The 15,838-nt window shown below is 41.2% G+C and overlaps 1 protein-coding gene across 1 annotated transcript in view; it reads right to left on the bottom strand.

Annotated features, from left to right (window-relative positions):
* Nucleotides 1-15,838, bottom strand: part of FRYL (FRY like transcription coactivator) — a 336,418-nt gene that overhangs the window by 55,268 nt on the left and 265,312 nt on the right. The window contains exons 49-54 of the mRNA XM_065404953.1: nucleotides 15,485-15,682; nucleotides 13,850-14,011; nucleotides 13,472-13,546; nucleotides 5,032-5,208; nucleotides 2,509-2,517; nucleotides 1,908-2,111 (exon numbers count right to left, since the gene is read on the bottom strand). Of these exons, the coding sequence (XP_065261025.1) occupies nucleotides 1,908-2,111; nucleotides 2,509-2,517; nucleotides 5,032-5,208; nucleotides 13,472-13,546; nucleotides 13,850-14,011; nucleotides 15,485-15,682 (825 nt within the window). The remainder of the gene's footprint in view (nucleotides 1-1,907; nucleotides 2,112-2,508; nucleotides 2,518-5,031; nucleotides 5,209-13,471; nucleotides 13,547-13,849; nucleotides 14,012-15,484; nucleotides 15,683-15,838) is intronic.

Genomic DNA, 15,838 nt, shown 5'->3' with positions numbered 1-15,838 from the left:
TTGTGCGGCTCAGGTTATGAGGCTGTAAAATTGCGGTGTAGACATTTGGACCCAGGCTGGCGCCAAGACTCTGGGACCCCAGGTCCCGCTCAGGTCCCAGATGTCAGGCTCCAGCCCACGCCTGAATGTCTACACCACAATTTTATAGCCCTGCAGCCTGAACCAGCTGACACGAGCCAGCTGACACGAGCCAGCTGCAGGTGTTTAAGTGCAGTGTAGACATAATCTATATGAAGAATATAGGGTAATATACTGTCTTAAAATAAAAGTTTAAATTTTTTCTGGTATCTGCAGAACTAACCCAAAATCATATTAGAAAAATATTGACATTATCTCCGGAATTCTTTTCATTATCTAAGCCTCTTGCCAAAGGTTGCCAATCCCTGATCTAAGCTTTTGTGTTGTTTCTGGTGAAATAGAAATTTTCTGAAGATGAAAAAAAACAAACGAACTTTTCTTTCACCTCAGCTACAGTGATGGCAGAGTCTTCGTATTGACACAATGAGGCCAAAAAAAGCTATTTAAATGAGGTGCTAATCGGGATAGTTTAGATAATTCTTTGCTACCTATGAATAGCATTGTTTGGTTTCTGGCTCTTTTTACAGCTTTTTTTTTTTTTTTTTAAAAACATACTTGATGGTAAAGTGCTATCACTTTATGTATACATTATCCATTTAGTGGTGTTTTTTTATTCGAGGAGGGGTAGAGGAGACAATTTTTTGTAATGATGAGAAATCTTGTAATACTTAAATGTTTACTTGGATTAAAATTATTGTAATTTTATTAAAAGAATGAATAAAGTTGTTTTGATTCCACACCAACTCAATCCTTTATTTCTCTGCTAAGGATGAAAATTTAGTGCCAATTATGATGGTGGTTTTTGTGATGTGGATACCTGTTCCCAAAACTGTACCGAGACCTTGGAATTTGCATTAGAAAACAAGAGGGAGAAGGATTTATATCCCATTACAAATTCCCTAAGTTATCCTATCACCAAAGGTATAGTTTACTACTTAACCTATTTTCAAAATGTAAAAATGAAAAATTATCTTAGGTGGTATATCAACACCTAACTGCAAGGGAAGAAGACCATAACAGGAAAATCATTCTTTTCCTACAAGAAAAACTACTACTGATAACCAATGTTTGTGTTTTCACATTACAAAAACATCTAGAATATCATCATAGGTTTCTCTAGTACGAATATTTAGACCAGCAAATAGCTGTACTGAAGAAAATTTAATTTAATCCTGTGCTAATTTATACAAATGAGACATAAACAGGAAGTAGTATTGCATTAGTCTATTTTATATAGTACATAATGAATGAGAATGGAACAGATTAGCAATTTTAAAGGTGGAACACTAATAGAAATCCGATAAGACTTGCTGCTGTTTTATTTATTTATTTTTGCACTTCAATTATTTGAACTTGCAAATGAGGACTCCAAGCTTTCTTTTGTCAAAAACTACAAAAACATAGATCTTATATTTAAACCAGAATAATCTTTATAATGTTTTTAAAAAATTGTACTACATATTTAATGAGCATTGATGGAAGAAAGAACACTGCACTGGAACCTCAACAGTAATGTATCTACTGCTGATAGAAGAGCCCTTTTGCTGAGTTGAGATTGTGAACTCACTTCACAGGCTTCACAAATGCCTCCCCAGAAGCTGAACTACACTAGTGCAGCTGCATCCAAGGCTTTCTGAGACTATGAGTGGAAGGTGTGAGCAGTATTTGCCTCTAAAAGATGCAGGTGAAGATTTAAGTTTGCAGCTGTCAGTTTTTATAACAATGGCATGAAAAATGTTCTCTGAAAAGATCCGTTGATAGAACCATTTAACTAAAGCTTAAATAAACTTGGGTTATAAACGGATTCTTTTTACAGAAGAATGACTTACCATCTGTGATCGGGATAATATCTGACTTGCAGTCAGTGCTGCTTCCTCTTCTGAGGACTCATCAGTATCCTCCTGATTGGTCAAGTTCAAGCTGGGTGTGCTCCCAGAATACTGACATTCTTGAAGGGATGGTGTGTCTCCCTTATCAATACTGTCGAGTGAGCGCCTACGGACTCCCCAATTGAAGTTGTCCATACTTTCACCCTGTAAAAAAAAAATAAAATAAAAAGGAAGTTTATGCTAGATATCTCAAATATATAATAATGAAACGATCACACCAAGACAACACAGAAGACACAGGAATACTGAATGCACTGTGAACAGAGTTTCAATCAGCCCTTCAATTTTATTGTAATTTTAAATACATTAAGTGATGTTTTTACTTAAAACGATTAAGATATATGGCAAATGATCTGCAATTCGCATAAAATGAAGTATGATTCTCAAATTTCTCTTGGATATCTTGTATTGGGATCTCACTAAATATGTTGTCTATAATCATATCTGTACCAATATTACATGTATCTAACTACAAAGCACAGACTAACACACCACTGACAACAACAGATTAAACAAGCCACTGCACCAGGCTGCAACTTACCTGCAGCTCCTGGTTAGCAAAAAGGAAAACACACATAATTAGAAAAAACGAGGACAAACACTTAAGATACTCTATAACCAGGGGAAAAGGTTCTATTATGTATGATTTGCCAACTGTAGAAGACTGATTCAAGCTCTGGAAAAAGCTTTAGTCAAAAAAGCTAAAAAAATTTAACTCTCTTTTTATGTAAAATTGGTTATGAAAAAAGTTATGAGACAAAACACTTAAAACAACATGTCTATGGTACATTTTCCTTGGTGTAATATGTAAAACAACTGTTTAAACAAGCAGTGAATGAAATCCTTGAACTTCAACACAGATGAAATCTTAAACTGACTTTAACTGTCCACATTCAGTTGACAAAACATATGAAGTCATAATTATACTCATATTGGAGGAAAACTTTGACATATTTTTAACTAGACATTCTGAAAGATATTAAGTACTTTTCAATTTCAATATTTATGAAGAGGACCCTAAACACCGATGTATGGATCCTCCCTTTTCCTCATTTTCCAATTGAGATATGAAGGATGGTGTGTGGTTTTGCACCTTGAGTGAAATCTATATTTTAGTCACCATTTTTCCATTCTAAGTGGACAGGTAAGATCTTTGGCTTCTTCTGGGGCCTTTATCAATCCCTCAGTGATATAGCCAATAAGATTCCTTAAAAATGGTTCTCTCAACCAGCCCACAGGTCTAGTCTCCTCAAACTTGAAAATACCAATTCCAAAAAGTTACTCCAGCAACTGGTTGTCTCTCATGGAGATTCAAAATGTTATTAGTATGCCAACATGCATATTTTCCAACTTTTTTCAGTGATTTTGTTTGCTCCAGAGAAACGGACAGAGTATTTGCATGCAAACGTAAATGAAGAGCTAGGGATTAAAGCACTGAAAACATCCTTAAACTAATCTATTTTTCCTCAGACTGTTAATATTACTAACATTAAAGTATTAGCAAAAAAGCAAACAGTATATTTTAATATAAATTCTAATATAAATTACTATATTTCCATTATGTCACATATAAAAGTGATGTACTAAACTTAAAAATTTGTGTTTTTGTAGATTAACTCTCCATATCGTACATTGGTAACGGGCAGTACACAATTTGACATAGGGATGGGTGAACTGGTTGAGCTAGAATAAGAACTGGCTGTATCTCAGCCTGATCTTTTATTAAAATTGACATTGAACCATATTTTGAAGTTCAGGAAAAGCAATATGCATGCTGCCCACAAACCCTTCTGTTTTTTAGATGTTAAAATTGTAGGGCCAGCAGTTGTGGCCGCTTTTCTATTGTGACTTAATGCTTTTGAATCTACCTCTTCTCAACTGTTCACTTATTCTCGGTTAATTTAGGGGATCAGATATCGGACAAAAGGGAAGGCCACAAAATACCAGAGACCTGGCTGGTGTGTGTGGGCATACGTGTACTGGACAAGTAATTTGCCCCGGGGACACGAGAATCAGCAGAGGGGAGAGATGTAAGGCACTGGAGGCCTCCGGGGAAGGGAGAAGAATTCTAAAGAAGAAGTCAGGAGCCTGCAAAGAGGGACAGAGAAACCAGAGATGGAAAGAGAGAGCATCTCAAAGTTCAGATGTATATCTAGGCTTTTTTGTGCTCATCTGAATCTATAAACCTTCCAAGGTTCTCCTATTATTAATTTAATATTTTTAATTTTATGTACTATAATAGCCAGATGTAACAGGGTGAATTACAAAGAGTACTGATTTCTTTTTTTCACTCCCACTCCCTCTTTTGGGGGTCAGTTTAAGACCTTTAAATTATGATGTGTGCATACAATGCCTAACACAAAGGGACCATGATCCACAGTTGGGGTCTGGAGGCTCTACCACAATACAAATAATAAACAAATAATAATAATTAATATTACTGTTAACTTTTAAACCTTTTATTACCTAATTTCATTACTTTAACAGAATGAAAAAGTGAAAAAAGAAAACAAATGCACCAAATCAGATACAATATGAATGGCAAAGGTAGGGGCAGCTTTACAATATAAACCTTGTATGAGGACAGGGTGGGATAGTCTGACAATTCATTGAGATAGTATTCCATTTCACTATATACTATTGCTATCTTACTACTTGAAATTCTGGAAATGTAGAAACACATGAGTACCTAAGATTGCATGCATTCTTAATATACTATTCCATTCAGCAACATTTTCCATTGCAGCAGACAGCATTCTTACACAGTGGGCAAAGCTTCAGAGTCTTAATAACAAAATCTTATGCTGTCAAAATTATTATTTCCCTGGCTACAAAACATATTCTTATAGAATAAGTGGGGAGTTAAACCCACATTCATAAAGACAATTGGTAGCTGCATCTGACATTGCAAAATTTGTAGTCAAGATTTTGTTTTGATGGAAATCAAAATCAGTGAAGTTTTGGAACTGCTGCCCAATCCTTAATATTGTACCAACATAACCCAGCTTTTAAAACATTCTAAAATAGAAATTCCAATTCTAAAAAAGAAATTCCAGAGTCTCACCTCTGCATCTTCCAGCTCAACATCTAAAAAGTCAAAATCTTTAAAAACTCCAAACTGTTGTTCACTGCTGTTATCTTCCACAACCACTTCCTCCTCTTGAATTACTTCTTCTGTTGTTGAAATAAGGCTAGTTTGTTGGTCCCCAACTTCCAAGTCTTCATTAGAAGAAAACACAACCTACAGAAATAGATAATAATGGAAATAAACATGGCTTAAGTAATGTTAAGAGAGAACATACAGGGAAGCCTATAAGATGGAAGATATAGTATTACTAGAAGCCTTTACTCCTAAACTATACAATATGTAATTCTCCTGGCAATGCATATAAGTAACTAGGAATTGGAGAGATGCAATAAGGGGAGAAGAAATCCCCAGGATTTAATTTCTGTAACCATGAGATAAATGTATATATAAGGCCAGAAGATACTACTATGATGATCTAGTTTGACCTGCATAACACATGCTACAGTGTTTCACTCAGTAATTCCTATATTAAGCTCAATAACTTCTGCTGAAAGTTGAAACTAGAGCATATATCTTTTAAAAAGATACCGTTTTTTGATTTAAGTGATGAAGAATCCATAAAAGATGGTTACTTACCTGTATTGCAACTGTTATTCTTTGAGATGTGGGTGCAGACACATATTTCTCTCAGGTGTGCATGTGCCTAGTGCACTGAAGCCAGAGAACTTTGCTTAGCAGTACCTGTCAGGGTGGCACTTGCAACCTGTGGTCCTTGTAGCCCCTCCTGTGGCTATGTAAGGGTGATCCCACACTGAACCCCTCTCAGATCCTTCTAAGACTGGAGATTCCAACGCAGAGGGGACAGAGTGCAGGACGTGGAATACACATCTGCACTGACATCTCGAAGAACAAGAGTTACAATACAGGTAAGTAACAGTCTTTTCTTCTTTGAGTGGTTGCAGATGTGTTTTCCACTCAGGCAACTCACAACCAGTTCTGATAGGTAGTGGGATTCAGAATCTACATAAACAGTGTAGGAGGCGGGACCTGGGGCAGAGTGGGGGAGAAGCCTGGGAGGAGCGGGGGTGGACTGTGGGTGGGGCTGATGGCACTCCAATATGACCCGATATTTTAGTGTGGTGATCTGGTCACCCTAGACATTGATCAAACTTGAAAAAAAGCTTCCGCTTAGCCAAATAAGTGGACCTAAAAGGTGGTTTTCTACTATTAAGCAGCATCCTCTGAACTGCTTCTGAGCAGTGCCTTTCCTCCTCATCTAGCCATGTACACCATGAAGTGCAGATTGCTCAGTGCCAGATGAACAACCTGGACATGGTGCTGAGGCAGCAGGTCAGAAAGGAGAAGAAGAGATTTGGGAGGTTGTACAGACAGATTGAGAATTTCGGAGAATCAACATTGCCTTGGCCAAGCTGATGCAGTAAGTATAAGTTTGGCACAGTCCAACTTCAGTTTGAGAATAACCTGAGAGATGAGAGGATAGGGGAAAAGGCATACATCAGGTATGTTCCCCAGTTCAGATGGAAACCATTGGTTAGAGAACTTGGACTCAGTCCCACTTAGGAACAAAACTGACAGCACTTCTTGTTGTCCTTTGTTGCAAATAGGTCGACCAACAGTATGCGCCATTCCCTGAAAATGGACCTCACTATGCTGCTTTTTTTGAGACAACTTAGACTCATAGACTCATAGACTTTAAGGTCAGAAGGGACCAATATGGTCATCTAGTCTGACCTCCCGCATGATGCAGGCCACAAAAGCTGACCCACCCACAACAGAATCTTGACCCACCCACAACAGAATCTTCCAGCCTGCGACCCCTGCCCTATGCTGCGGAGGAAGGCGAAAAACCTCCAGGGCCTCTGCCAATCTACCCTGGAGGAAAATTCCTTCCCGACCCCAAATATGGCGATCAGCAGACCCCGAGCATACAGGCAAGATTCTACAGCCGGACCCTCATTTTACCCGCGATGGCACGTTAATGCCTAATTGACTAAAATCACGTTATCCCATCAAACCATTCCCTCCATAAACTTATCAAGCCTAATCTTGAAGCCAGAGAGGTCTTTCGCCCCCACCGTTTCCCTCGGAAGGCTGTTCCAAAATTTCACCCCTCTGACGGTTAGAAACCTTCGTCTAATTTCAAGCCTAAACTTCCCCACGGCCAGTTTATATCCATTCGTTCTCGTGTCCACATTACTACTGAGCTGAAATAATTCCTTTCCCTCCTTGGTATTAATCCCTTTGATATATTTAAAGAGAGCAATCATATCCCCCCTCAGCCTTCTTTTGGTTAGGCTAAACAAACCGAGCTCCTCGAGTCTCCTTTCATAGGAAAGGTTTTCCATTCCTCGGATCATCCTAGTGGCCCTTCTCTGTACCCGTTCCAGTTTGAGTTCATCCTTTTTAAACATAGGAGACCAGAACTGCACACAGTACTCCAAATGAGGTCTCACCAGCGCCTTGTATAACGGAAGCAGCACCTCCCTGTCCCTACTAGAAATACCTCGCCTAACGCATCCCAAAATCGCATTAGCTTTTTTCACAGCCACGTCACATTGCCGACTCATAGTCATCCTGCGATCAACCAGGACTCCGAGGTCCTTCTCCTCCTCCGTCACTTCCAACCTGTGCGTCCCTAACTTATAACTAAAATTCTTGTTAGTCATCCCTAAATGCATCACCTTACACTTCTCACTATTAAATCTCATCCTATTATTGTTACTCCAATTTACAAGGTCATCCAAGTCTCCCTGCAGAATATCCCGATCTTTCTCCGAATTGGCAATACCTCCCAACTTTGTGTCATCCGCAAACTTTATCAGCCCACTCCTACATTCGGTTCCGAGGTCAGTAATGAATACATTGAATAAAATCGGACCCAAAACCGAACCTTGAGGAACCCCACTGGTGACCTCCCTCCAACCCGACAGTTCACCCTTCAGTACTACCCGCTGCATTCTTCCCTTTAACCAGTTCTTTATCCACCTCTGGATTTTCATATCGATCCCCATCTTTTCTAATTTAACCAATAATTCCTCGTGCGGCACAGTATCAAACGCTTTACTAAAATCGAGGTAAATTAGATCCACCGCATTCCCTTTATCTAGAAGGTCTGTTACTTTCTCAAAGAAGGAGATCAAGTTGGTTTGGCACGATCTGCCTTTCGTAAACCCATGTTGTAATTTGTCCCAATTGCCATTCACCTCAAGGTCCTCAACTACTTTTTCCTTCAAAATTTTTTCCAAGACCTTGCATACTACAGAAGTTAAACTAACAGGCCTGTAGTTACCCAGGTCACTTTTTTTCCCCTTCTTAAAAATAGGAACCACATTAGCTATTTTCCAGTCCATTGGTACCACCCCCGAGTTTACAGATTTATTAAAAATTATCGCCAAGGGGCTTGCAATTTCTCGCGCCATCTACTTCAATATTCTAGGATGAAGATCATCCGGTCCGCCCGATTTAGTCCCATTTAGCTGGTCAAGTTTGGCTTCCACCTCTGATACTGTAATGTCAATCGCCCCTCCTTTATTCCCCTCTGTCCCGCTCCCTCTATTCCTAAGCCCTTCATTAGCCTTATTAAACACCGACGCAAAATATTCATTTAGATATTGTGCCATGCCTAGATTATCCTTAATCTCCACTCCATCTACATGCTTCAGCGGTCCCACTTCCTCTTTCTTTGTTTTCTTCCTATTTATATGGCTATAAAACCTCTTACTATTGGATTTAATTCCCCTCGCGAGGTCCAACTATACACGGCTTTTGGCCTTTCTCACCGCATCCCTACAACTTGTCGCTGTCCAAGAAAGTCCTGCTGAGATGGTCAGCCCAGAGATGGGTTTGAGAGCCCAGTAAGTGCGCTGCAAGGGTATGATGTCTTCCTTGATGCAAAAGTGCCAAAACTTTATTGCTCCCTGACAAATCTGATGGAAGTGGGCTCCAACCTGCTTGTTCATATAATACATTGCAGTGGTTTGTCGATGAGCATGTGAACTTCTGATCCTGGAAGGCACACTGTGCACTGTAAATGGCTCAAAACTCCAGTAAGTTGATATGAGATGATGCTTCCTGCTATGACCCCAAAACCTGAACCTTTTACGTTCTTTCGTGTGCTCCTCAACCTAGTGTGGAGTAATCAGTCAACAAAGTTCTGGTCAGTGGAGGACGGGCAAAGGGAACACTCTAGTATACACTGTTCTGTTCTGCCCACCACTGTAGAAAGTCCAGAACCTCTGGAGGCAATTGGACAAGCCTGTGACTTGCAGCTATGGGGACAGACCAACTTCAACCATGCCTGAAGAGGATGATGATGCAGTCTTGCATGCTGAATCACATAAGTGCATTCAGCCACATGTCCTAGTAACTTAATGCATACAGAGACCATGGTCAAAGGATGAGACTGGGGATCCAAATAAAGGCACCAAATTGTCTGGAACTGCTTGTGAGAGAGAGAAAGACCTTTGAATTCAGAGAATCTAGAAGGGGGCGAAAGAACTTGATTTTTTTAGATGGAGTCAATATCCACTTTGTTTTGTTGAAAATCACCCCCAGTTGATCAAAGAGATCCAGTGTGAACTGGACATGACTAAGGACTTGTTCCTTAGATCTGCCTCTCACTAGCCAATCATATAGGTACAGGAAGACATGAATTCCCCTCCTTCTGACATGGGCTGCTACCGCCATCATGCATTTGATAAAGACATGTGGGGCTGATGACAGACCAAAGGGAAGAAATGTGTACTGATAGCGTTGACTGACAACAAGGAATCTCAAGAACTTCCCTTAGCTTGGGAAAATCGCCACATGGAAACAGGCATCCTGAAGATCGAGAACAACAAACCAGTCATTGTAATTTCAGGTGGGAAGAACAGTAACCATGAGGAATCTCATACACTTGGTGTATTTGCTGAGACTGCAGAGTTTGAGGATACATCTCACCCTCTACCTGGACATGTGGATTGGGAAGTAGAGTAGAATCCCTTTCCCTGATGAAGTGGAGGAGCCTCCTCTATAGCTCCCAGAGCACACGAAGGCTGAACCTGCTGAAGAACTTGCATCATCATCCTCTTCAGGCATGGCTGAAGTTGGTCTGTCCCCCTACCTGCAAGTCACAGGCTTGTCCAATTGCCTCCAGAGATTCTGGACTTTCTACAATGGTGGGCAGAACAGAAGGCTCATGAGAGGAGTCCTTGAAAAGGGATAGGTAGGAAGGTAGAATTGGGGGGATAGACAGAAATTGTATGGTGTAACCTAATCCCACAGTGTTTAGGACCCATCTGTCCATAGTTATTGTTTCCCAAGAACTGTAGAAGTGAGACAGCCTGTCTCTGGACTGATGAGACAGGTTTGAAATGTTCACAAGTGGTATGCTGTTCTCGATATAAACATCAAATAGGTTGCCCCTCCCTGAAGATGGAGGACAGGCTGGTTGGGTAAAAGTAGAGCTGAAGATCTTCTTCACTTAATTTATGTCCTTTTCCAGAGAAACTTTGCTACCTAGCAGGGTAGGACAACTGATGAAAGTATTGCTGAGAGGAATATTGCTGGTGATGTTGCTGACCTGCAAAATAACATTCTTATGGCTTGGGCATAAACACTGAAAGACCATAAAGTAGATCAATAGTCCTTAAAAGAATGTGAAGTTTGACAGTTTTCTCAGAAAACAAAAACTGACCAAACGACAAGTTCTTGATGGCCTGTTGAACTTCAAGAACTATGCTTGAGTTCTGTAGCCTCGAGGCCCTTCTCATTGTCACAGTTGAAACCATAGATCTACATGAAACATCTGCCATACCCAATGCTGACTTCAAAGACATCCTGGCCACCAAATGGCCCTCTGCAATAAATGCCTCAAACTCTTCCCTAGAGATTCACGTAACTTATCCATAAATTTGGATATGGAGTCCTAATTTACAAAGTCTTATTTAAACAATAATGCTTGCTGGTTGGCAATGCAGATTTGCAATGATGAGGTTGAACACACTTTTCTCCCCATCAAATCTAACTGTTTTGACTCTGTCTTTTGTAGATGTATACCTCCCTGCTGTACTCTCTTAGTTTCTGCAGTCACAACCAGGGAATTAGGAGGTGAATGCGAGAAAAAACACTCAAAACCTTGCATGGGGCTGTTGTCAGGGTGGGTCATGGGCAGCCTGTGTGCACTGGTTAGCTACTAAGTTGCAATCAGGAGTCGAGTAGCAGGGCTGAGAGGGAGCTGGGTCACAATTCCACAAAGGAAGTCAGGGTCAGGCACCAAGTTGTGGGCGAATAGCAGAGTTGGGGTCAAGCTGGGTCAGGATATCAGGAAGTCAGGATCAGGCACCAGGTTATAGACAGCAAGCAAATAGTTGAGGACCAACCAGAGTCAGAAGCCAGAGTCTAGGGTCGACAGCAACAAGGTCCGGAATGGAGGCAGGCAGGCAGTGTTGTTGCTCAGACAGACCCCCATGATGGCTTTCTGGTTTAAATACTAGCATCAGCCAATCAGTGGGCTGTGAGTGGAAGCCATTCAGGCCCTGCTGGGCAGTACTTTCTGCAAAGCCTAGCTCCACAGCGTCTTCTAGCGGAAACCCTAGTGTAAGCTTCCAGTGGTAATGTGGAAGTGTCAGCAGTCCAGAACCCGCATGGTCCCAGGTCAGAACACATAGCTACAGGTGCTACAGATCAGGGGTGGGCAAACTTTTTGGCCTGAGGGCTGCATTGGGTTTCGTAAATTGTATGAAGGGCCAGTTAGGGGAGGGGGTGGTGGCCCGGTCCCCACCTCCTATCTGCTCCCCGTCCCGGGACTCCTGCCCCATCCAACCACCCCTTCTTCCTGTCCCCTGACTGCCCCAGGAACCCCTGGTGTGGGGCCGGTGATGAGGAGTTTGGGGTGCAGGAAGGGGTTCCAGGTTTGGGGGGCTCAGGGCTGGGGCATGGACTTACCTCCGGCGGCTCCCGGTCAGTGGCGCAGGTGGGATGCAGAGGCAGGCTTCCCGCCTGTCCTGGCACCGCGGACCACGCTGTGCCTAAAGCGGCTAGCAGCAAGTCCGGTTCCTAGGCGGAGGCGCGTAAGCAGCTTTGCGTGACTCTCGCCCGCAGGCACCACCACCCCAGTTCCCATTGGCTGGAGTGCGGCCAGCGCATGGAGCCCCAAGGCCCCCCTGCCTAGAAGCCGGACCCGCTGCTGGCTGCTTCCGGGGCATAGCGTGGTGTCGAAACAGGTAGGGACTAGCCTGCCTTCGCTGGGTAGCACTGCTGACGGAACTTTTGAAGTCCCAGTCGGCGGTGCTGACCAGAGCGACCCAGTGCCTGATATGCTGCGATCCAGTACTGGGTCGCAACCCGAAGTTTGAAAAACGCTGTACTATGACAACTAAGGGCATGAGTACACTTGCAGATTTAGAGCACTGTGAGTTAAACCAGCCCTCGGAGAGCGCAGTAGGGAAAGCGCTGCAGTGTGTCCACACTGTCAGATTCAAGCGCACTGGCGTGGCCACATTAGCAGTTCTCGCAACACCACAAAAAGCAGTGCATTGTGGTAGCTATCCCACATGCAAGTGGCTGCAACGTGCTTTTCAAATGCAGGGGGTGGGGTGGAGTGGAGTGTGACAGGGAGTGTATTGTGTGTATGTGGGGGGAGAGAGAGTGGGTTTTTGGGGGGCTGAGAGCTTGTCAGCATGCTGTCTTGTAAGTTCAGACAGCAGCAGACCTCCCTCCCTCCCCCTGCTCTCTCTCTCTCACTCTCAACAGCAGCATTCCACACTAATGGCTTGCTTTGTCCCAGAGCAGATAAGCATGCTGGCTGTCAGAAACGGAGCTTTGAAAGGGCATATCTGCATTCCTACAGTTCAAAACAATGACAAGAGTGGCTCACTTGACTTAAGGGGATTATGGGACGTTTCTGGAGGCCGATCAAAGTGCAGTAATGCAACACCTTGTTCACACTGTTTCAGCCAAGGCGCAGCAAGTGTTATGCTTCTCGTAGAGGTGGATTACCAGAAGCGCTCCAGCTGCAGAGTCCAGGTGCTCTAAGTGCCTTGCCAGTGTGGACGGGTCGTGAGTTAGGGCGCCTGGGGATGCTTGCAAGTGTAGCCAAGCCCTTAGTCCCTCTCAGAGTTACTGCTTTCCAGGGTATAGTCTACATTCTTTGTTCCTAGATGGGATGACCTTTCATTTAGCAAGCAACCCAATTTTTGTGTCATCATCTGAAAACTTTATCAGCAATGATTTTATATCTTCCTACAGGTGATTGGTAAAAATACTGAATAGCATTGGACCAAGAATGGACTCCTGCTGTACTTAACTAGAAGCACCTTTGATGATTCCTCATTAATAATTATAATTTGAAATCTATCAGCCAATTTTGTGAATTTAGGAACTGCAATTATGACAAAATATTTTTTGTTTTCTTATTAATACTATCAGACCTGAACATACACAGTATTTCCTACTGGAATTTAGAAATACTTACTGATGGATTTTTGGGGAGACCAGATTCTGGACCACACAGTGAGAGCACATTCATTAGCTTCTCTCTAGTTCTTCTCTGGAAAAAAAAAATCACATAGCATAACACCTTATTAGAGATACAAAATCCTCCAGGCAGATTAGAAGTGTAAAACATCTGGTACTTTAAAGCAGATATCTCAGATGTTGAGGTCTTAAGAAATATCTTTAAAGAAAGAAGATTGCCATTATGCCAATACATTTACCATTGCAAAATAATTAACTAATATTCAGTAACTGTTAAGACATACTCTAAATTACATTTCAAACACACACACTATATACATTACACTGTACTTTTTATTGAGACTCGTGAAACTTGCTGTATTTTCATATAATGTACCTGAGATAGCTGCGGCCTTTTCCAGCTGACAGGGACCAAGGCATTGGAATTGGACCCAGATGAAGTTGAAGAAGTGCTCCGAGTGACAGCAATGACTTTTGGCTTCCCATTTCTTCCAGTTGCACTGTGCTGATCACCATATTTATTCCCAATAATTGGGGTCTGCCAGATGAAAAAAAAAATAGAATCAAAGAATCATAGAAATACAGGGCTGGCAGTGACCACAAAAGGTCATCTAGTTCATCCCCCCTGAACTAAGACAGGATTAAGTATAGCTACGCCATCCCTGACAGGTGTTTGTCTAACCTGTCTAAATGCTAGTTTAGAATTCAAATATTTATTAGTAAGATATTATTATCAATTTCAGAACTATTAGCAGTACTACACTAAAACTCAGTTTACTAAATTAATTTCATAAGCAACAGCACAACCTCATATGTGAGCACCCACACACCATGGGTGCAGTGTGAGCCAGAAGACAAAGTACATACAACCTCTTGCAAAATATGAGTATCTTGCATATTTGCTGCCCCCCACTCCTTTTTAAAAACATGGAGGCTTGATACAGGAAAGCCGATCTTTTTTCAAATCTCATCTTAAAATATATCTGGGCCAAAACCAGAACACAGGATCTGAACTTTCTCAAGCTTTGGGAAGTTGGATATGGCCTGTTAATGTACTCTTCTTTGCCCCCTTTTTTTAAACTGGCCCCAAACTCTACTATTGGCTTAATGACTAAATGAAGGATTTTGTGAAACTGTTTGTTTGAAATACAAAATATGTAACAAGCTGGGTTTATAAAGTATAAAAACACATTTGGTCTGGTTTAACAACCTAGTGACTTCAGTGGGAAATGTACATATAAAATCTTGTACTCTACTCAGTAAACAGCCAGGGAAAATACATCAAATTCCACAAAAAGAAAAAAAATCTGACCTTGTTTAATGCATAAATTACTGCCTATTTTACTGTTGATACCCACAGCCCAAAATGAAAATTCGAATGGACTAAAAGTTTGTGGCCTGAGCTCCGTCCCAGTTGGAATGTAATCTGAATCACAAAATAATTTACATACAGCTGACATCTTTGGTTTGTATATGTGCGCCATATTTTCCACAGATAGCTGAAGCCCTTTTAGGTCAAAGTTAACGCTATTGGTGAGAAAGACGCAATCTTGACTAAAGTTTAGATAGGCTGCTTTATGACAAGACTGGGATACATTGGATAGGATTAAATTATTTTTGAGATAAAAATTGAATATACAATTCTTGGCAAATTATGATGATCATTAAGGGCTTGACTGTGCAACCCTTATACTGGTGACCACTTTCTCATGTGAGTAGTCCCATTGACTTTAATGAGGTTACTCCAACGAGGAAGTGCTCAAAGAGGAAGGATTACACAAACTGAGCCCAAACAGGACCCAACGTTCACTTTTCAGTAGTAGCCGAATTTAATTAAGTCTGACAAGTAAACTACTTAGCAGTTTAATATTATTAAATCTTAAAAACTGGTTAGTATTTATTTTTTCTAATTACATCTTTCAAAACTCTTGCATTATAAACATGAGTAATAAGAGAATCTCAGATTGTAATATGATGTCATTATTACATTCCAGCTATAGATAAGAATTACCTCTGATATATCAAAATGAAAATCTAAGGTCTTCCCAGGTAGTTCCTTGGAGACATTATTAAACATTTTTGTGAATGAGATTTCAGGAGAACCTATATCACCTCCATAAGACTTTGGAATATCATTAGGTACAACGAGACTTGCTGATCGAGACACCACCAGTTTCAAAATATTAAGGGCTTCCTTCCAGTATGGACTCTACCAGAAAATAAAATGTACACACATTACAAAATAAAATGTACACACATTACAAAATAGTTACTTCCAGTAAACGTAGCAATCTATAGCACACAGCAGACTTTGTTCATGATACTTTAGGTGGAAACATGTATTAATCACAGATTTTTCTGTTTT

The sequence above is a fragment of the Emys orbicularis genome, chromosome 5 (assembly GCF_028017835.1).
Source record: "Emys orbicularis isolate rEmyOrb1 chromosome 5, rEmyOrb1.hap1, whole genome shotgun sequence".
Lineage (NCBI taxonomy): Eukaryota > Metazoa > Chordata > Testudines > Emydidae > Emys > Emys orbicularis.
The sequence above is the reverse complement of the archived record's forward strand: the minus strand, read 5'-3'. Positions and strand labels throughout refer to the sequence as shown.